This window comes from Salmo trutta, unplaced genomic scaffold (genome assembly GCF_901001165.1).
Source record: "Salmo trutta unplaced genomic scaffold, fSalTru1.1, whole genome shotgun sequence".
NCBI classification, from domain to species: Eukaryota; Metazoa; Chordata; class Actinopteri; order Salmoniformes; family Salmonidae; genus Salmo; species Salmo trutta.
In genome coordinates, this window is record NW_021822811.1 from 69446 (window position 1) to 88993 (window position 19548).

At 48.3% G+C, this 19548-nt stretch overlaps 2 protein-coding genes across 3 annotated transcripts in view; both read left to right on the forward strand.

Moving 5' to 3' along the window:
• LOC115184982 (lipopolysaccharide-induced tumor necrosis factor-alpha factor homolog) overlaps positions 1–5820 on the forward strand; it is a 33229-nt gene extending 27409 nt beyond the window's left edge. The window contains exons 5-6 of one of the 2 annotated variants that reach the window (XM_029745569.1): positions 4893–5032; positions 5169–5820. In XM_029745569.1, coding sequence (XP_029601429.1) covers positions 4893–5032; positions 5169–5274 — 246 coding nt within the window. In that variant the 3' untranslated portion in view covers positions 5275–5820. Of the gene's footprint in view, positions 1–4884; positions 5033–5168 lie in introns of both variants that reach the window. The other variant, XM_029745570.1, reaches the window with a different exon arrangement.
• An 8146-nt stretch (positions 5821–13966) lies between these two features.
• Positions 13967–18951, forward strand: LOC115184988 (G-protein coupled receptor family C group 5 member B-like). The gene is made up of 4 exons (XM_029745575.1): positions 13967–14454; positions 15144–16257; positions 16499–16611; positions 17330–18951. Exons 2-4 carry the CDS (start codon positions 15144–15146, stop codon positions 17372–17374), a joined length of 1272 nt encoding a protein of 423 aa, XP_029601435.1. The 5' UTR covers positions 13967–14454; the 3' UTR covers positions 17375–18951.
• Positions 18952–19548: the final 597 nt, after the last annotated feature.

A 19548-nucleotide genomic window follows, 5' to 3' on the forward strand; every position in this document is an offset into this window, starting at 1 on the left:
CCCAGATACGCGTCCCAGCCCCAGATACCCCAGATACCCATCCCAGCCCCAGATACCCGTCCCAGCCCCAGATACCCCAGATACCCCAGATACCCGTCCCAGCCCAGATACCCAGATACCCGTCCCAGCTCCAGATACCCCAGATACCCATCCCAGCCCCAGATACCCCAGATACCCGTCCCAGCCCCAGATACCCCAGATACCCCAGATACCCATCCCAGCCCCAGATACCCCAGATACCCGTCCCAGCCCCAGATACCCCAGATACCCATCCCAGCCCCAGATACCCCAGATACCCGTCCCAGCCCAGATACCCGTCCCAGCCCCAGATACCCCAGATACCCGTCCCAGCCCAGATACCCCAGATACCCCAGATACCCCGATACCCGTCCCAGCCCCAGATACCCCAGATACCCCAGATACCCGTCCCAGCCCCAGATACCCCAGATACCCCAGATACCCATCCCAGCCCCAGATACCCGTCCCAGCCCCAGATACCCCAGATACCCCAGATACCCATCCCAGCCCCAGATACCCCAGATACCCAGATACCCATCCCAGCCCAGATACCCGTCCCAGCCCCAGATACCCCAGATACCCATCCCAGCCCCAGATACCCGTCCCAGCCCCAGATACCCGTCCCAGCCCAGATACCCAGATACCCCAGATACCCGTCCCAGCCCCAGATACCCCAGATACCCCAGATACCCCAGATACCCGTCCCACAGGCAGCTCAAGTGCCTGCTGTGAGGTAGGCAGAGGCAGCCCTTGTCCAACGCTCAGACAGAGCCCGCAAACCCCCAGAAAGATTGAACTTATAGTTAGTTACTGGGCAGTACACTTCTGGGCCATTCCTACCAGAACTGGTTAGTTCCCCCTTATGACTCTGATTACAATATATCCCCCCTGGTTTCCCTTCCCTTGGTTAAATATGTTGGGACTATGGGCGGAGGGACGTGGTCACCTGAGTTATGGGTTAGTTCTATAGGGAGTTGCCGTAAGGGACTCAATGCTGTAAAACAGGAAATAAAGCAGTTCAGATTTACCTTGAGAGGGAGTCAATGAGCCTAGCATTGAGTCTGGTCAAGTTTATAATAGGCTTCATCAATGTTTATTTTTTAGTATTATCTTTGGTAATAACCAGTGCTCAACCACTGACCTCACCGCACATCACACGCACGCACGCACACACACACACACACACACACACACACACACACACACACACACACACACACACACACACACACACACACTGAAGAAAACGAACTTAATAGGTTCCTTAATTAGTTGTTCCCTGTTCCCCAGGTGGAGAGGAAGTGAACAGCTGTACACACAGGGTGTTGGCTAGATCTCCTGACTTTACCAACACCTGGCCTTAGCAACCCCTCTGACAGGACATAAGGTAGTCGTGGTGCTAGTTTCTAATCATCGACATATGTGGAGGTGTAGAGTAAAAAATAAACAGTAAAAAAAATGTTGGGGTCGTTGTAGTAGCAGTTCTATCAAGTATTACTATAATATTGCTTCATCCTAAGGTGTTCTATATGGTCCAGTCCAGTCCAGTCCAGTCCAGTCCAGTCCAGTATTACAACAGTAGTACTCCATCCTAAGGGGTTCTATATGGTCCAGTCCAGTCCAGTCCAGTCCAGTCCAGTCCAGTCCAGTCCTGTCCAGTCCAGTATTACAACAGTAGTACTCCATCCTAAGGGGTTCTATATGGTCCAGTCCAGTCCAGTCCAGTCCAGTCCAGTCCAGTCCAGTATTACAACATAGTACTCCATCCTAAGGGGGTTCTATTGGTTCCAGTCCAGTCCATTCCAGTCCAGTCCAGTCCAGTCCAGTAGTACACAGTAGTACTCCATCCTAAGGGGGTTCGATATGGTCAGTCCATCCAGTCCATCCAGTCCAGTCCAGTCCAGTATTACAACAGTAGTACTCCATCCTAAGGTGTTCTATATGGTCCAGTCCAGTCCAGTCCAGTCCAGTCCAGTCCAGTCCAGTCCAGTCCAGTCCAGTATTACAACAGTAGTACTCCATCCTAAGGGGTTCTATATGGTCCAGTCCAGTCCAGTCCAGTCCAGTCCAGTCCAGTCCAGTATTACAACAGTAGTACTCCATCCTAAGGGGTTCTATATGGTCCAGTCCAGTCCAGTCCAGTCCAGTCCAGTCCAGTCCTGTCCAGTCCAGTCCAGTCCAGTCCAGTCCAGTCCAGTATTACAACAGTAGTACTCCATCCTAAGGGGTTCTATATGGTCCAGTCCAGTCCAGTCCTGTCCAGTCCAGTCCAGTCCAGTATTACAACAGTAGTAATCCATCCTAAGGGGTTCTATATGGTCCAGTCCAGTCCAGTCCTGTCCAGTCCAGTCCAGTCCAGTATTACAACAGTAGTAATCCATCCTAAGGGGTTCTATATGGTCCAGTCCAGTCCAGTCCAGTCCAGTCCAGTCCTGTCCAGTCCAGTATTACAACAGTAGTACTCCATCCTAAGGGGTTCTATATGGTCCAGTCCAGTCCAGTCCAGTCCAGTCCAGTCCAGTCCAGTATTACAACAGTAGTACTCCATCCTAAGGGGTTCTATATGGTCCAGTCCAGTCCAGTCCAGTCCTGTCCAGTCCAGTCCAGTCCAGTCCAGTCCAGTCCAGTCCAGTCCAGTCCAGTATTACAACAGTAGTACTCCATCCTAAGGGGTTCTATATGGTCCAGTCCAGTCCAGTCCAGTCCTGTCCAGCCAGTCCAGTCAGTCAGTATTACAACAGTAGTCCTCCATCCTAAGGGGTTCTATATGGTCCAGTCCCCAGTCCAGTCCAGTCCAGTTCTGTACAGTTCAGTCCAGTCCAGTCCAGTTATTACAACAGTAGTAACTCCATCTAAGGGGTTCTCTATGGTCCAGTCCAGTCCAGTCCAGGTCCAGTTCCAGTCTCAGTCCAGTCCAGTGATTACAACAGTAGTACTCCATCCTAAGGGAGTTCTATATGGTCACAGTCCAGGTCCCAGTCCAGTCCTGTTTCCCGTCCAGTCCAGTCCAGTCCAGTATTACAACAGTTAGTACTCCATCTAAGGTGTTCTAATATCGGTCCAGTCCAGTCCCGTCCAGTCCAGTCCAGTCCAGTTCCAGTAGTATTACAACCAGTAGTACTCCATCCTAAGGGGTTCTATATGGTCCAGTCCAGTCCAGTCCAGTCCAGTCCAGTCCAGTCCAGTCCAGTCCAGTCCTGTATTACAACAGTAGTACTCCATCCTAAGGGGTTCTATATGGTCCAGTCCAGTCCAGTCCAGTCCAGTCCAGTCCAGTCCAGTATTACAACAGTAGTACTCCATCCTAAGGGGTTCTATATGGTCCAGTCCAGTCCAGTCCAGTCCAGTCCAGTCCAGTCCTGTATTACAACAGTAGTACTCCATCCTAAGGGGTTCTATATGGGTCCAGTCCAGTCCAGTCCAGTCCAGTCCAGTCCAGTCCAGTCCAGTCCAGTCCTGTCCAGTATTACAACAGTAGTACTCCATCCTAAGGGGTTCTATATGGTCCAGTCCAGTCCAGTCCAGTCCAGTCCAGTCCAGTCCTGTCCAGTATTACAACAGTAGTACTCCATCCTAAGGGGTTCTATATGGTCCAGTCCAGTCCAGTCCAGTCCAGTCCAGTCCAGTCCAGTCCAGTCCAGTATTACAACAGTAGTAATCCATCCTAAGGGGTTCTATATGGTCCAGTCCAGTCCAGTCCAGTCCAGTCCAGTCCAGTCCAGTATTACAACAGTAGTAATCCATCCTAAGGGGTTCTATATGGTCCAGTCCAGTCCAGTCCTGTCCAGTCCAGTCCAGTCCAGTCCAGTCCAGTCCAGTCCAGTCCAGTATTACAACAGTAGTACTCCATCCTAAGGGGTTCTATATGGTCCAGTCCAGTCCAGTCCAGTCCAGTCCAGTCCTGTCCAGTCCAGTCCAGTCCAGTCCAGTCCAGTCCAGTCCAGTCCAGTATTACAACAGTAGTACTCCATCCTAAGGGGTTCTATATGGTCCAGTCCAGTCCAGTCCAGTCCAGTCCTGTCCAGTCCAGTCCAGTCCAGTCCTGTCCAGTCCAGTCCAGTCCAGTCCAGTCCAGTCCAGTCCAGTATTACAACAGTAGTAATCCATCCTAAGGGGTTCTATATGGTCCAGTCCAGTCCAGTCCAGTCCAGTCCAGTCCAGTCCAGTATTACAACAGTAGTACTCCATCCTAAGGGGTTCTATATGGTCCAGTCCAGTCCAGTCCAGTCCAGTCCAGTCCAGTCCAGTATTACAACAGTAGTACTCCATCCTAAGGGGTTCTATATGGTCCAGTCCAGTCCTGTCCAGTCCAGTTATATCTGATTCTATCTGGTTCTGGCCAGTATTCCTTCCCTCTGCAGTAACCCAGGTGGTGGTTCTGACCAGTTCTATCCTGTTCTGACCAGTTCTATCCGGTTCTGACCAGTTATATCTGGTTCTAACCAGTATTCTCCTCCCCTCTGCAGTAACCCAGGTGGTGGTTCTGACCAGTTCTATCCGGTTCTAACCAGTATTCTCCTCCCTCAACAGTAACCCAGGTGGTGGTTCTGACAAGTTCTATCCGGTTCTGACCAGTTCTATCTGGTTCTAACCAGTATTCTCCTCCCTCTGCAGTAACCCAGGTGGTGGTTCTGACCAGTTCTATCCGGTTCTGACCAGTTATATCTGCTTCTAACCAGTATTCTCCTCCCTCTGCAGTAACCCAGGTGGTGGTTCTGTCCTATTCTATCCGGTTCTGACCAGTTATATCTGCTTCTAACCAGTATTCTCCTCCCTCTGCAGTAACCCAGGTGGTGGTTCTGACCAGTTCTATCCGGTTCTGACCAGTTATATCTGGTTCTAACCAGTATTCTCCTCCCTCTGCAGTAACCCAGGTGGTGATGCAGCAGCCGCTGCTAAGAGACGTACCCGGCCAGATGACGTGTCCCCACTGTCAGGTCCAGGTTCTGACAGAGACCACACACACCACTGGACTGCTCGCCTGGCTCATCTGTGGAGTCCTCTTCTGCTTCCTGTGAGTTGACACACACATGGGCCGACACACACATGTACATACAGGAATACACACACATAGTATTTGTAGCGTTTTTTCTCACACACACACTGAATATCCTCTCTCTCTTGCTCTTTGTCCCCCCCCCTCTCTCTAGGTGCATGATATTCTCTTGGATTCCGTTCTGTGTTGACTCCTGTAAGGACGTAGAACACCGCTGCCCCAACTGCAAGACAGTGATCTACATCCACAAACGCATGTGAACAGACCTAGACCTGACACCTGCCACAAAGTGATCCACATGCACAACTAGCCCAACCCCGGCCCACAGACACTTCTGCCACAAAGTGATTCTTACCTATATTAATCTATTCCAATAGTGTTGATCCTCTTAGGGAAACTGCAAACCCAGTTTAATGCACCAGGATTGGAAAGACAAATCACTACTGCAGTACCAGCTTTTCATCTACTGGGAATGTGTGACAGGGTATTATTATAGTCAGAATTTACTATATCGTAAAAATTAATGAAAACAAAATGTGCTTCTTGGTCTTAATTTCAGGTTAAGGTATTATGGTCAGCAGTGTGGTTATATTTGATGACTTTGTAGCTGTGCCAACTCTACAGAGCTGCCTCCAGGGCAAGATTCATGACAATAAATGCCAACCTGCCCCTAATTAGGGGGAACAGGTTAAAGAGTAGACAGCCATACAAATGTACGTGCAAAGACCACGTTTAATAGGTTTTTATACTAATTGTAATGAAGTTTTTCAATTAAAACAGAACGTATTGTTCTTTGCAATGAATAACGGTCAAGTTTATTGATTGGTTGTTTGCTTTAAATTATTGATGAGTAACAAGGATTTGAATCATCTCAATAATGACTTAGACTTTTGAGATGATCATGATTACTGTATTCTTCAGAAACACACTCACACATTCCACACACCACACACCACACACACACATTCCACATGGTGGTGCTATTCCACATGAACCACACCACCTCCAAACCACCTGTAGTGGTGTTAATGATGTAGCTGGATTGGACTGGACTGATCTGGGCCTGTAATCACTAAGAGTCTCAGAGTTGAAGAACTGGACTGGACTGATCTGGGCCTGTGTTCACTAAGAGTCTCAGAGTAGAAGAGCTGGACTGGACTGATCTGGGCCTGTGTTCACTAAGAGTCTCTGAGTAGAAGAGCTGGACTGGACTGATCTGGGCCTGTGTTCACTAAGAGTCTCTGAGTAGAAGAGCTGGACTGGACTGATCTGGGCCTGTGTTCACTAAGAGTCTCTGAGTAGAAGAGCTGGACTGGACTGATCTGGGCCTGTGTTCACTAAGAGTCTCAGAGTAGAAGAGCTGGACTGGACTGATCTGGGCCTGTAATCACTAAGAGTCTCAGAGTCCATGTAATGTTATTCATGATGATCTTAAAGTCCAAACTGATCCTAGATCATCAGTGCTTTATGAATACTGGCCCTTATCTATATGGTGCTGAAAGGTTCTCTGGCTGGAGAGATAGAGAGAGAAGGGAGGAGCAGAGAGAGAGAGAGAAAGACAGAGATAGAGAGAGAAGGGAGGAGCAGAGAGAGAGAGAGAAAGACAGAGAAAGAGAGAAGGGAGGAGCAGAGAGAGAGAGAGAGAGAGAGAGAAAGAGAGAGAAGGGAGGAGCAGAGAGAGAGAGAGAAAGACAGAGAAAGAGAGAGAAGGGAGGAGCAGAGAGAGAGAAAGACAGAGAAAGAGAGAGAAGGGAGGAGCAGAGAGAGAGAGAGAGAGAGAGAGAGAGAGAAGGAAGGCACAGCAAGAGAGCGGAGAGAGGGATGGAGAGAAAGAAAGAGATAAATATATATAGAGAGAGAAAGAGAGGGAGAGAGTAATGTATATGGACAAATGATTCACTTCCTGTACTAACTGTTTACAAGTTATTTTAACATCTCAAAACAGCCAATCACTAGTAAGTAAGTGGTTGAGGAGAGGTCAGACAGGAGAGGATGACCTCAGAATGACCCACAATGACCTTTGACCTAGTGTAATGTCCAAGCTATTTAGCCCCTCTACACGCGCACACCTACTATACTGTGTGTGTGTGTGTGTGTGTGTGTGTGTGTGTGTGTGTGTGTGTGTGTGTGTGTGTGTCTGTGTGTGTACTGGCGTGTGCGTATGGGGGGCTCGATCAAAACGTCAACCTCCCAGCTTTACAAAAAATAGACAGGAGAAAGAGTGGATGAATGGAGGGAGAGAAGAAGGGATGGAGTGAGGGGGAAGGGAGGATTATGGGATGTCCCATACTTCACAACCGCAGGGTAATGACGAGGTAATCACCAAGCCAGCACTCTACTCCTTCATAATCATCTCCCTCTCTCACTCTGTCTCAGAATCTCTCTCTCTCTCCCCATCTCCCTCTCTCGCTCTCTCTCCCCATCTCTCCCTCTCTCTCTCTCTCTCTCTCGCGCTCTCTCTCCCCCATCTCGCTCTCTCTCCCCATCTCCCTCTCTCTCTCTCTCTCGCTCTCTCTCCCCCATCTCGCTCTCGCTCTCCCAATCTCCCTCTCCCTCTCTCCCCCCTCTCTCTCCCCCCTCTCTCACACTCTCTGCCACTCTCTCTCCCCCCTCGCTCTCTCTGTCTCTCTCCCCCATCTCGCTCTCGCTATCTCCCTCTCCCTCTCTCCCCCCCTCTCTCTCCTCCCTCTCTCACACTCTCTCCCACTCTCTCTCCCCCCTCGCTCTCTCTCACCCTCTCTCCCCCTCTTTCTCTCTCTCTCACCCTCTCTCCCACTCTCTCTCCCGCTCCCTCCCTCTCTCTCCCTCTCTCCCCCGCCCTCTCTCTCCCCCCTCTCTCACACTCTCTCCCACTCTCTCTCCCCCCTCGCTCTCTCTCCCCCTCTTTCTCTCTCTCTCACCCTCTCTCCCACTCTCTCTCCCGCTCCCTCCCTCTCTCTGTCCCTCTCCCCCGCCCTCTCTCTCCCCCCTCTCTCACACTCTCTCCCACTCTCTCTCCCCCTCTCTCTCTCTCCCACTCTCTCTCCCCCTCGCTCTCTCTCACCCTCTCTCCCCCCCTCTCTCTCTCTCCCTCTCTCCCCTTTGCTCAGAGGTCGACATCGTTCACACCCGTTGCATGGTGCTTATATCCCGATTTGCAATTTGTTGAACTGTTTAAGTGTTGTTAACTGACACACATAGTCATTGAAATTGACTGATTGATTTTCGGCTCACTACACCTTTACACATCGCTACACATTGGAGTTGAGTTACACAAACGCAAAGTGCTTTGAGTTTGAGAAAGTCCCAACACTGTATAAAGCCATATCAGTCCATTCACCCAGAGCTCTCCGGCTCAGACCTACTCAGGGACGGATTGGCCACAGGGCAATTCTGGCAAATGCCAGGTGGGCAGGTCCATCTGTAGCCTAGTGGGCCGGTCTGGATAGTTTTTTCTTCTTCTGCAGAATGACCATTATTTGGCTTATAATGGGGGCTTCAAGGGAAAAAAAGGCCCGGTCTCGGGGGCCCAGAGGAACAAAATGGGCCAGTGTGGGGGCCCAGAGGAACAAAATGGTCTGAAATACCTGGGACAATTTGTGGTCCGTCACTGGCCCCATTCATTCAGGTCATCATGTTGTTACTAGGCTAGTTGAGACATTATTAGACACACTAATCTGCACTACTGACGTGTGTGTGTGTGTGTGTGTGTGTGTGTGTGTGTGTGTGTGTGTGTGTGTGTGTGTGTGTGTGTGTGTGTGTGTGTGTGTGTGAGTGAGTGAGTGAGTGAGTGAGTGAGTGAGTGAGTGAGTGAGTGAGTGAGTGAGTGAGTGAGTGAGTGAGTGAGTGAGTGAGTGAGTGAGTGAGTGAGCTACTGGAGATGATGACAGGAACCTTCTATGTTTAGCCTCTATTACTGGCATCTATTAAGAACTCTATTGTCTATTCATTAAGATCACTGCTCCTAACGACTCTCTCAGTACAGTACAGGGGCTGTACTAATAAACAGACTCAGGGTAGGAGGGCTGATCTAGGACCAGGTAACTACTCTCTCAGTACAGTACAGGGGCTGTACTAATAAACAGCGTCAGGGTAGGAGGCCTGATCTAGGACCAGGTAACTACTCTCTCATTACAGTACAGGGGCTGTACTAATAAACAGTCTCAGGGTAGGAGTCCTGATCTAGGACCAGGTAACTACTCTCTCAGTACAGTACAGGGGCTGTACTAATAAACAGTCTCAGGGTAGGAGGGCTGATCTAGGACCAGGTAACTACTCTCTCATTACAGTACAGGGGCTGTACTAATAAACAGTCTCAGGGTAGGAGTCCTGATCTAGGACCAGGTAACTACTCTCTCAGTACAGTACAGGGGCTGTACTAATAAAGAGTCTCAGGGTAGGAGTCCTGATCTAGGACCAGGTAACTACTCTCTCAGTACAGTACAGGGGCTGTACTAATAAACAGTCTCAGGGTAGGAGGGCTGATCTAGGACCAGGTAACGACTCTCTCAGGACAGTACAGGGGCTGTACTAATAAACAGTCTCAGGGTAGGAGGGCTGATCTAGGACCAGGTAACTACTCTCTCAGTACAGTACAGGGGCTGTACTAATAAACAGTCTCAGGGTAGGAGTCCTGATCTAGGACCAGGTAACTACTCTCTCAGGACAGTACAGGGGCTGTACTAATAAACAGACTCAGGGTAGGAGGGCTGATCTAGGACCAGGTAACTACTCTCTCAGTACAGTACAGGGGCTGTACTAATAAACAGTCTCAGGGTAGGAGTCCTGATCTAGGACCAGGTAACTACTCTCTCAGTACAGTACAGGGGCTGTACTAATAAACAGTCTCAGGGTAGGAGGGCTGATCTAGGACCAGGTAACTACTCTCTCATTACAGTACAGGGGCTGTACTAATAAACAGTCTCAGGGTAAGAGTGCTGATCTAGGACCAGGTAACTACTCTCTCAGTACAGTACAGGGGCTGTACTAATAAACAGCGTCAGGGTAGGAGGCCTGATCTAGGACCAGGTAACTACTCTCTCAGTACAGTACAGGGGCTGTACTAATAAACAGTCTCAGGGTAGGAGGGCTGATCTAGGACCAGGTAACGACTCTCTCAGTACAGTACAGGGGCTGTACTAATAAACAGTCTCAGGGTAGGAGTGCTGATCTAGGACCAGGTAACTACTCTCTCAGTACAGTACAGGGGCTGTACTAATAAACAGTCTCAGGGTAGGAGGGCTGATCTAGGACCAGGTAACGACTCTCTCAGTACAGTACAGGGGCTGTACTAATAAACAGACTCAGGGTAGGAGGGCTGATCTAGGACCAGGTAACTACTCTCTCAGTACAGTACAGGGGCTGTACTAATAAACAGTCTCAGGGTAGGAGTCCTGATCTAGGACCAGGTAACTACTCTCTCAGTACAGTACAGGGGCTGTACTAATAAACAGTCTCAGGGTAGGAGGGCTGATCTAGGACCAGGTAACTACTCTCTCATTACAGTACAGGGGCTGTACTAATAAACAGTCTCAGGGTAAGAGTGCTGATCTAGGACCAGGTAACTACTCTCTCAGTACAGTACAGGGGCTGTACTAATAAACAGCGTCAGGGTAGGAGGCCTGATCTAGGACCAGGTAACTACTCTCTCAGTACAGTACAGGGGCTGTACTAATAAACAGTCTCAGGGTAGGAGGGCTGATCTAGGACCAGGTAACGACTCTCTCAGTACAGTACAGGGGCTGTACTAATAAACAGTCTCAGGGTAGGAGTGCTGATCTAGGACCAGGTAACTACTCTCTCAGTACAGTACAGGGGCTGTACTAATAAACAGTCTCAGGGTAGGAGTGCTGATCTAGGACCAGGTAACTACTCTCTCAGTACAGTACAGGGGCTGTACTAATAAACAGTCTCAGGGTAGGAGGGCTGATCTAGGACCAGGTAACGACTCTCTCAGTACAGTACAGGGGCTGTACTAATAAACAGTCTCAGGGTAGGAGGGCTGATCTAGGACCAGGTAACTACTCTCTCAGTACAGTACAGGGGCTGTACTAATAAACAGTCTCAGGGTAGGAGTCCTGATCTAGGATCAGGTAACTACTCTCTCAGTACAGTACAGGGTCTGTACTAATAAAGAGTCTCAGGGTAGGAGTCCTGATCTAGGATCAGGTAACTACTCTCTCAGTACAGTACAGGGGCTGTACTAATAAAGAGTCTCAGGGTAGGAGTCCTGATCTAGGATCAGGTAACTACTCTCTCAGTACAGTACAGGGGCTGTACTAATAAAGAGTCTCAGGGTAGGAGTCCTGATCTAGGATCAGGTAACTACTCTCTCAGTACAGTACAGGGGCTGTACTAATAAACAGTCTCAGGGTAGGAGGGCTGATCTAGGATCAGGTAACGACTCTCTCAGTACAGTACAGGGTCTGTACTAATAAAGAGTCTCAGGGTAGGAGTCCTGATCTAGGATCAGGTAACTACTCTCTCAGTACAGTACAGGGGCTGTACTAATAAACAGTCTCAGGGTAGGAGTCCTGATCTAGGATCAGGTAACTACTCTCTCAGTACAGTACAGGGGCTGTACTAATAAACAGTCTCAGGGTAGGAGTCCTGATCTAGGATCAGGTAACTACTCTCTCAGTACAGTACAGGGGCTGTACTAATAAACAGTCTCAGGGTAGGAGGGCTGATCTAGGATCAGGTAACTACTCTCTCAGTACAGTACAGGGGCTGTACTAATAAACAGTCTCAGGGTAGGAGTCCTGATCTAGGATCAGGTAACTACTCTCTCAGTACAGTACAGGGGCTGTACTAATAAACAGTCTCAGGGTAGGAGTCCTGATCTAGGATCAGGTAACGACTCTCTCAGTACAGTACAGGGGCTGTACTAATAAACAGTCTCAGGGTAGGAGTCCTGATCTAGGATCAGGTAACGACTCTCTCAGTACAGTACAGGGGCTGTACTAATAAACAGTCTCAGGGTAGGAGGGCTGATCTAGGATCAGGTAACTACTCTCTCAGTACAGTACAGGGGCTGTACTAATAAACAGTCTCAGGGTAGGAGTCCTGATCTAGGATCAGGTAACTACTCTCTCAGTACAGTACAGGGGCTGTACTAATAAACAGTCTCAGGGTAGGAGGGCTGATCTAGGATCAGGTAACTACTCTCTCAGTACAGTACAGGGGCTGTACTAATAAACAGTCTCAGGGTAGGAGTCCTGATCTAGGATCAGGTAACTACTCTCTCAGTACAGTACAGGGGCTGTACTAATAAACAGTCTCAGGGTAGGAGTCCTGATCTAGGATCAGGTAACGACTCTCTCAGTACAGTACAGGGGCTGTACTAATAAACAGTCTCAGGGTAGGAGTCCTGATCTAGGATCAGGTAACGACTCTCTCAGTACAGTACAGGGGCTGTACTAATAAACAGTCTCAGGGTAGGAGTCCTGATCTAGGATCAGGTAACTACTCTCTCAGGACAGTACAGGGGCTGTACTAATAAACAGTCTCAGGGTAGGAGGGCTGATCTAGGATCAGGTAACTACTCTCTCAGTACAGTACAGGGGCTGTACTAATAAACAGTCTCAGGGTAGGAGTCCTGATCTAGGATCAGGTCCCCCATGTCCATGTAATCTTATTCACACGCACGCACGTACGCACGCACACACACACACACACACACACACACACGGTCACAGAGTGGGGATTACCCCCATGTCAGTATAAGGAGAAAGCAGCATGCGGCTGAGTCATGGATTTTCTCTGTTACGTGACGTCCTGTCTCAGTCCCCAAATGGCACCCTATTCCCTATGTAGTGCACTAGGGCCCATAGGACTCTGGTTTAAAGTAGTGCACTACACAGGGAATAGGGTGACACTTTGGACCAAGACACTCACTAAACTAAGGAGACAGTGGTTACGTGGACCTGACACTCACCTGTGTTCAGGACTCTTCTCCTTCTCTCCCCCTCTCTCCCCCTCTCTTCCTCTTCTCCCCCTCTCTTCCTCTTCTCCCCCTCTCCTCTCAGCATACCTGCTCTAGCTGCCTTCTGGTTTCCCCCTTTGATTTGATTCTTCTGAAGATGTTTCACCTTGGATTGAATATAGGTCTCTGTTATAGGTTTCTGCTAAGAGGCTTTACCATGCACCCTATTCCCTATATCGTGCACTACTTTTGCTGTCCTTGAAACCTTCCGCCAGGAGGAGACAGTCGGATGGAAGAGGACAAGAAAGTGGGGATGGATTATTCCACTATTAATATGGGATTGTAACGGTTGATTGATTGAATGAATGTATTTGGGGGTGGCAGGTGGCCTAGCGGTTAAGAGCATTGGACCAGTAACCAAAAGGTTGTTAGTTAGAATCCCTGAGATGACTAGGTGACAAATCTGCCGATGTGCCCTTGAGCAAGTCACTTAACCCTAACTGCTCCTGTATGTCGCTCTGGATAAGAGCATCTGCTAAATGACTAACATGTCAAATGTAAACCATTTAAAGTTGAAAGCTGCTACATTTGTAAGGAACCGACATTAAAGGTCTGATTATTATTGCATTGTGAAAGTGATAAAGAAGATGAGGAATCTCTTTATCTGTTGACCTCTGAACTGTTGACCTCTGAACTGTTGACCTCTGAACTGTTGACCTCTGAACTGTTGACCTCTGAACTGTTGACCTCTGCATGGAGGAAGACCAGTGTAAATGCTCTTCTGACAGTGGGTGAGCAGAGGAGAGCAGTGCTTGGAAGTAGCATTGCAGCATCCCTGTGAGCCTCAAGCCGACAGCTGCAACCAAGTTGCTGTTTACATCCCCCGCAGATTTAGAGAGCGAGAGAGAGAGAGAGAGAGAGAGAGAGAGAGAGAGAGCGAGAGAGAGAGAGAGAGAGAGAGCGAGAGACAGAGAGAGAGAGAGAGAGAGCGAGAGAGAGAGAGAGAGAGAGAACTTTTAGTCAGGTTTGTTATATTTGGCTATGTGGGGGAGTGAAGTCAAGCGTGCACCTGACACTTTTTTGGAGTGCTCATTGCGCGCTGTAGCATTGCCAAAACAATGATGTGATATAACGTGATACCATGGGAAAATAATGGAAACGCACCAGAGAGATGCTACAGACAGGAGTGAATTTAACGGACCTAATAACCGTCACAGCTCGCGCCACCGGGGACCGGATGGAATACAAACGGAATAGTCAACGAGTGACTCACCTTTTATACAGTCCGTTATTTATGGTGAGCTTGCGATCTGCTGTGCGCGCAGCTCGCCAACACGTCAGATAACGGTCACCTTGTAGTCGCCTGTAAATGAAGAAGATCTTAAATGAGTCTGCTGAACAAACGTCGTTGATCTAACAAGATGAATTATGAGTTTTGGATATCGACTATGTGGGACTAGAGATGTGACCTCTTTATTTTTTCCAAGTCATGAAAGTTATTAAGTAACCTAACGGAACATTCAACTAATCTCTCAAGGTGAGTTCAGTTCACAATAATTGAACAAATGAATATTTCAAGGATTAATATGCAGAGTAAGTTTATGGATTATTGTTGTTTTTGGTGTCAGATGTAAAGACTGATTGCTTAATTACAACTTTTTGATAGCCCCTATCGTAGCCCCGCCCCGGGCCATGACACTTTAATAAAAAGTGATTTCAATGTTGAACTGTGTGTGTCTGTGTGTTTGTGTGTGTGCGTGTACTTGTCACTCAGCCTGTGTTGTGAAAACCCAGCGCTATGTAGGCCAACCCACTTGGCTGCTCGTTACTATGGGAACCATGGCCCTGGCTGGCACAGGCTGAGTGGGCTGCTGAGGGCCATGCTGTGTGTGTGTGTGTGCATTTCAGTGTTTGTATATATGTGTGTGTGTGTGTGTGTGTGTGTGTGTGTGTGTGTGAGAGCTTCCAAGCAGTTAGAGATAGAGAAAGGACATTACATAATAATGATATATTTGTGAAATGAAAGATGTAGCAGGAACAGTTAGTTCCCTCTAGCAGAAACTCATTCCACAGTCTCTTGTGGTCCAGCACTGAATGATACACTGACTAAACAAGTGACAGCAAGAGACAGGCCATTTTGGTGCTGTGTTGTTGACATGATTCAGTAACAACGTTTTGCTTCTCTCTCCGTCCCTCTTCTTCTTAATTTCTCTCTCTCTATCTCAGATGGCCATCAGTCCCGTCCTTCTCTTTCTCCTCTCTCTGATTGGCTGCGGGCACTCCCAGGATGACATCATCGACCCCGGCCGGGCCCCTCCCCCTCCTCTGGGTTGCGGTGTAAACGTGGACCCCCTCTACTGGACGTTGTGTGACCTGGAGTCTGTGTGGGGGGTGGTGTTGGAGGCCGTGGCCTGTGGTGGAGCCATCACCTCCCTGGTTCTCTCCGTGGTTCTCCTAGCCAAGCGCCACTCCATCCTTGACCCAGATCGGCGCTCCGGCCTGGGTCCTCTTCTCCTCCTGCTGGCCTCCCTCTTGGTTCTCTTCTCCCTGTCCCTGGTCTTCCTGGTGGGGCGTAACGAGGCCCTGTGTGTGGTCCGCCGGGTCCTCTGGGGCCCCCTGTTCGCCCTGTGCTTCTCCTGCCTCCTGGCCCAGGCGGTACGGTTGAAGAGGCTGGTGTCTGGAAAGTCTAGCCCCAAAGGGAGCTCCCTGGCTGGGCTTGGCATGGCCCTGGCCCTGGTCCAGGGGATCATCTCTGGAGAGTGGCTGCTGCTGACAGTGGTGAGGGAGGGCCACGGGGCCTGCGACTACCCACCGTTAGACTTTGCCCTGGTTTGCAGCTACGCCCTGGGGTTGCTCCTGACGGCGCTTGGCCTCTCCCTGGCTGTGGTGCTGTGTGGAGTGGAAGGGGCAGAGGACGAGGCAGAGGAGGGGAGTGACGGAGGGTGCGAGCGGCGTTGGAAGTGCAACGCCGTATGGCTCTTCCTGTCCTGCCTGGCGTCCCTGTTGCTATGGGTCTCCTGGCTTGTGCTCTATCTCTATGGCGACGCGGCGTTGAGGGGGGCATGGTCGGGTGGTGGAGAAGGGCGGCGACCGGACTGGGATGAGCCGGCGTTGGCAGTTGCCTTGGTGGCGCAAGGTTGGATCCTCCTGTTATTTCACGCTATCCCAGAAGCCCACCTGTGTCTGAGGGACCCGCCGGTCCCCAGCCAGCAGGACTACTTTGACACCAGCCAGCCCCTGCAGCCCTGCTTCCAACAGGAGGTGCCATTACCTACACACACCCTCACACACAGGCCCTACGCAGACAACCAGACCTACTCTATCGAGGAACACAGCGCAGGTACACTGTGTGTGTGTGTGTGTGTGTGTGTGTGTGTGTGTGTGTGTGTGTGTGTGTGTGTGTGTGTGTGTGTGTGTGTGTGTGTGTGTGAAAGGCTATGTGTGGGTTTATGCAAATGTTTGTGTATTTGCAAAAGGTTTAAGTCTAAATAGAATGATTGTCTACAGAAAAAAACGAACTAACGATTAATTAGTAGCATCCACTTGATTTGTGTTTGCTCTCTCCCTGGGTCGAGTCTCAGCACTGAGAGGTGGGTCGTACCATAACGGACATGGGGGGATGCGTCCTGGGATCCCCTTCAGAGGCCACATGTACCAGCCCACTGAGATGGCCCTGGTAATGAACGGAGGAACGGTTAGTGTGTCTTATCTCACACACACAAACGCACAACACCCATGTTCATATTATATTTAAGCAATAAGACCCGAGGGGGTGTGGTATATGTCCAATATACCACGGCTAAGGGCTGTTTTTATGCATGATGCAACGCGGAGTGCCTGGATACAGACCTTAGCCGTGGAATATTGGCCATATACCACAAACCCCCCGAGGTGCCTTATTGCTATTATAAACTGGTTACCAACGTAATTAGAGCAGTGCAAATACATGTTTTGTCATACCCGTGGTATACGGTCTAATATACCCTGGCTGTCAGCCAATCAGCATTCAGGGCTCAAACCACCCAGTTTATAATATTATATTATTACATATTAACTCAACTACCTCTTACCCCAGTACACTGACTCGGTACCGGTACTCATTCTATATAGTCTGTATATGACATCGTTACGGTGATTTTATTTTCTTAATAGTTTATTTTTATCTATTTGCAAATGTTCTTACTTTTTAACTGCATTGTTGGGAAAGGGTTCATAAGTAAACATTTCATGGTAAGGTCTACACTTGTTGTATTCGGCGCATGTGACAAATAACATTTGATTTGATTTAACACATATGCACACACACACACACACACACACACACACACACACACACACACACACACACACACACACACACACACACACACACACACACACACACACCCTAACCACTTGTCTGTCTGTAACAGATGCCTACCGCTCCGGTGAACTACACAGGGAGACAGCTGTGGTGAGAGGGGAACCTTGAAACCGGTCTCCATGGCAACACGGCATATTATGGTGCCGGAATGCTCCGGAATGTTTCCAATGTCATTCATAACCCCATCAATGCCTCTACCTCACCTCACCACTGTACAAAGCTCTGCAACAAGGAATTTACCCCTAGCCACAGATCTAGGATCAGCTCACACTAACTTTTTATACACTTTGGTCATTGAGAGGAAAAGGGAAAAACTGATTTGAGATCAGTGCTCACAAGAAATGTCATTCCAGGATTGACTGCACGAGATTCAGAGATGGGTAACAAAGACATTGCCTGCCCCTTCTTAACCCATGCAGACTGGAATATATCCTCAATGATGATGATGAACGTCAAGCTCGCTCAGTGAACAGTTATCGGCTGCGTCCCAAATGGCACCGGCTCGGGTCAAAAGTAGTGCACTACATAGGAATAGAGTTCCATTTGGGATACAGTGATGCAGACTTCTGTTTTTTAAAAATATTTGTATCTTTTCTGTTTTGTTGTTTTAAAAAGGGGGGAAAAAAAGCCTATATGACACACCAGAACAGTGGTCAGTCCCAAATAGAACTCTATTGCCTATAAAGTGCACTACTGTTGGCCAGAGCCGTGTGGTTCTGGTTCTGGTTGAAGCACTGCATTATAAGGAATAGGGTTCCATTCTGGAGGCATTCAGTATTTATGTCAATTCCATCCATCCACCGTGCTCACTAACCTCGCCTGCCCACTCATGTTCTCTACAGACTCTGTGTGACGCGTCTCAAATGGCATTCTATTTCCTTGACCAGGATCCAAAGGGTTCTAATGTAGTGCACTATGCAGAGAATGGGGTGCCATTTGGGATGCGGAACACGAGAGTTGCTCCTATCGATGATGATTATGACTCTATTAGATGTGTTGGGACACGTAAACAAGTGTTTTTTTCTAAGACTCTCGGCTTTGTGTTTGGTCCACCGGAGTTGTTGTGATCAAGCACTTTATTAAGTTCATCTCTGCTGTCACTATTTGGGATGTAACGTTCGTGTGGCATATTTCTATGGTGAATGTAATGATGGTGAAATTGAATTTATTATTGGTGTCACAAACGAGTACTGTATTTTTTTGGTGTGGTTCTATGTAATCAGTAGTTTTGTTATGGGGTTGTTGTAATACATTTTGAGAGTTTTTAACAGGGAGTGCAATATCAATATGATTATTTGGCAGAATATACAGTATATGAATTAATGGTAGGATCTGCACCTCATACTAACGTTATATATTTCAGAGACTTCTTCTTTGCTCTTTGCGTGTTTTATCTCCCAACACCTGAACAGTGAGGCAACCTATTGTCCTTGATTGGACTAATCTGCTGCCTCTTAATCCCTATGGTGCTCTAACCTTGGAATAACCCATTTAGGGAAACTGATAGGGGGGATTGGTATTAGTGGCTTTACTCTGACCAGTCGTGTACACCTGTATAAGGCTATTATATTATCATCCTATGTCCTGATAGAGAGGAGGGCTTGGTTGCATGTCTCTTAAACACAATTCTCACACAAACTCAATTAAATAAAATATAGATTATAGATTAAACTGTTTGGATCGACACATTATTGAGGTGTCTGTAGAAGGCTTTGTAGCATGCAAATTTGAAGGCAGAAACATTTCTATATTAAACTGTTTGGAAGGTTTATTTTGCTTCTATCTAAAATGACAGATTGTTTGCGTTTTAACATGATATACCTTGCAGCAGCTGTGCTGTCTTGGTAATAATAGTATGTAGCATGGAAAGCTTAAAACAGAAAAGGTTCCAAATCTTGTAGGCTTAGGGCTTGTATCTATCTCTGGTAAAAGCCACTGGCATGGTAAGTGACTGTCATGAGCTGACCGTTCTAATAAGCTACAGGCTTTGCTAGTGAGCATCCTGAATGGCATCCTGGTCAAACGTAGTCCACTATATAGGGAATAGGATGCCATACTGGACACACGTGTAACAGCTAGGCTACAGCAGCCTAACGCCCTCTGCTGTTGGTAACAGAGTCTATTTGGGTTCCATAAAGCTAGAGGTTTTTAATGGCACGTGCACAAGGACAGTAAAATACATTTATTGCCCAGCTCATAGCCCAACTATGCAGTAATCAATAACAGTGTAATACTGAGAAATACAGGGTAGAACAAAAACACACAGTA

Coding starts and splice junctions, on each gene's coding strand:
- LOC115184988 (XM_029745575.1), top strand. CDS start 15,144: ATGGCCATCAGTCCCGTCCTTCTCTTTCTCCTCTCTCTGATTGGCTGC. Junction 16,258..16,498: donor TATCGAGGAACACAGCGCAG/GTACACTGTGTG, acceptor GTCGAGTCTCAG/CACTGAGAGGTGGGTCGTAC. Junction 16,612..17,329: donor TGGTAATGAACGGAGGAACG/GTTAGTGTGTCT, acceptor TGTCTGTAACAG/ATGCCTACCGCTCCGGTGAA.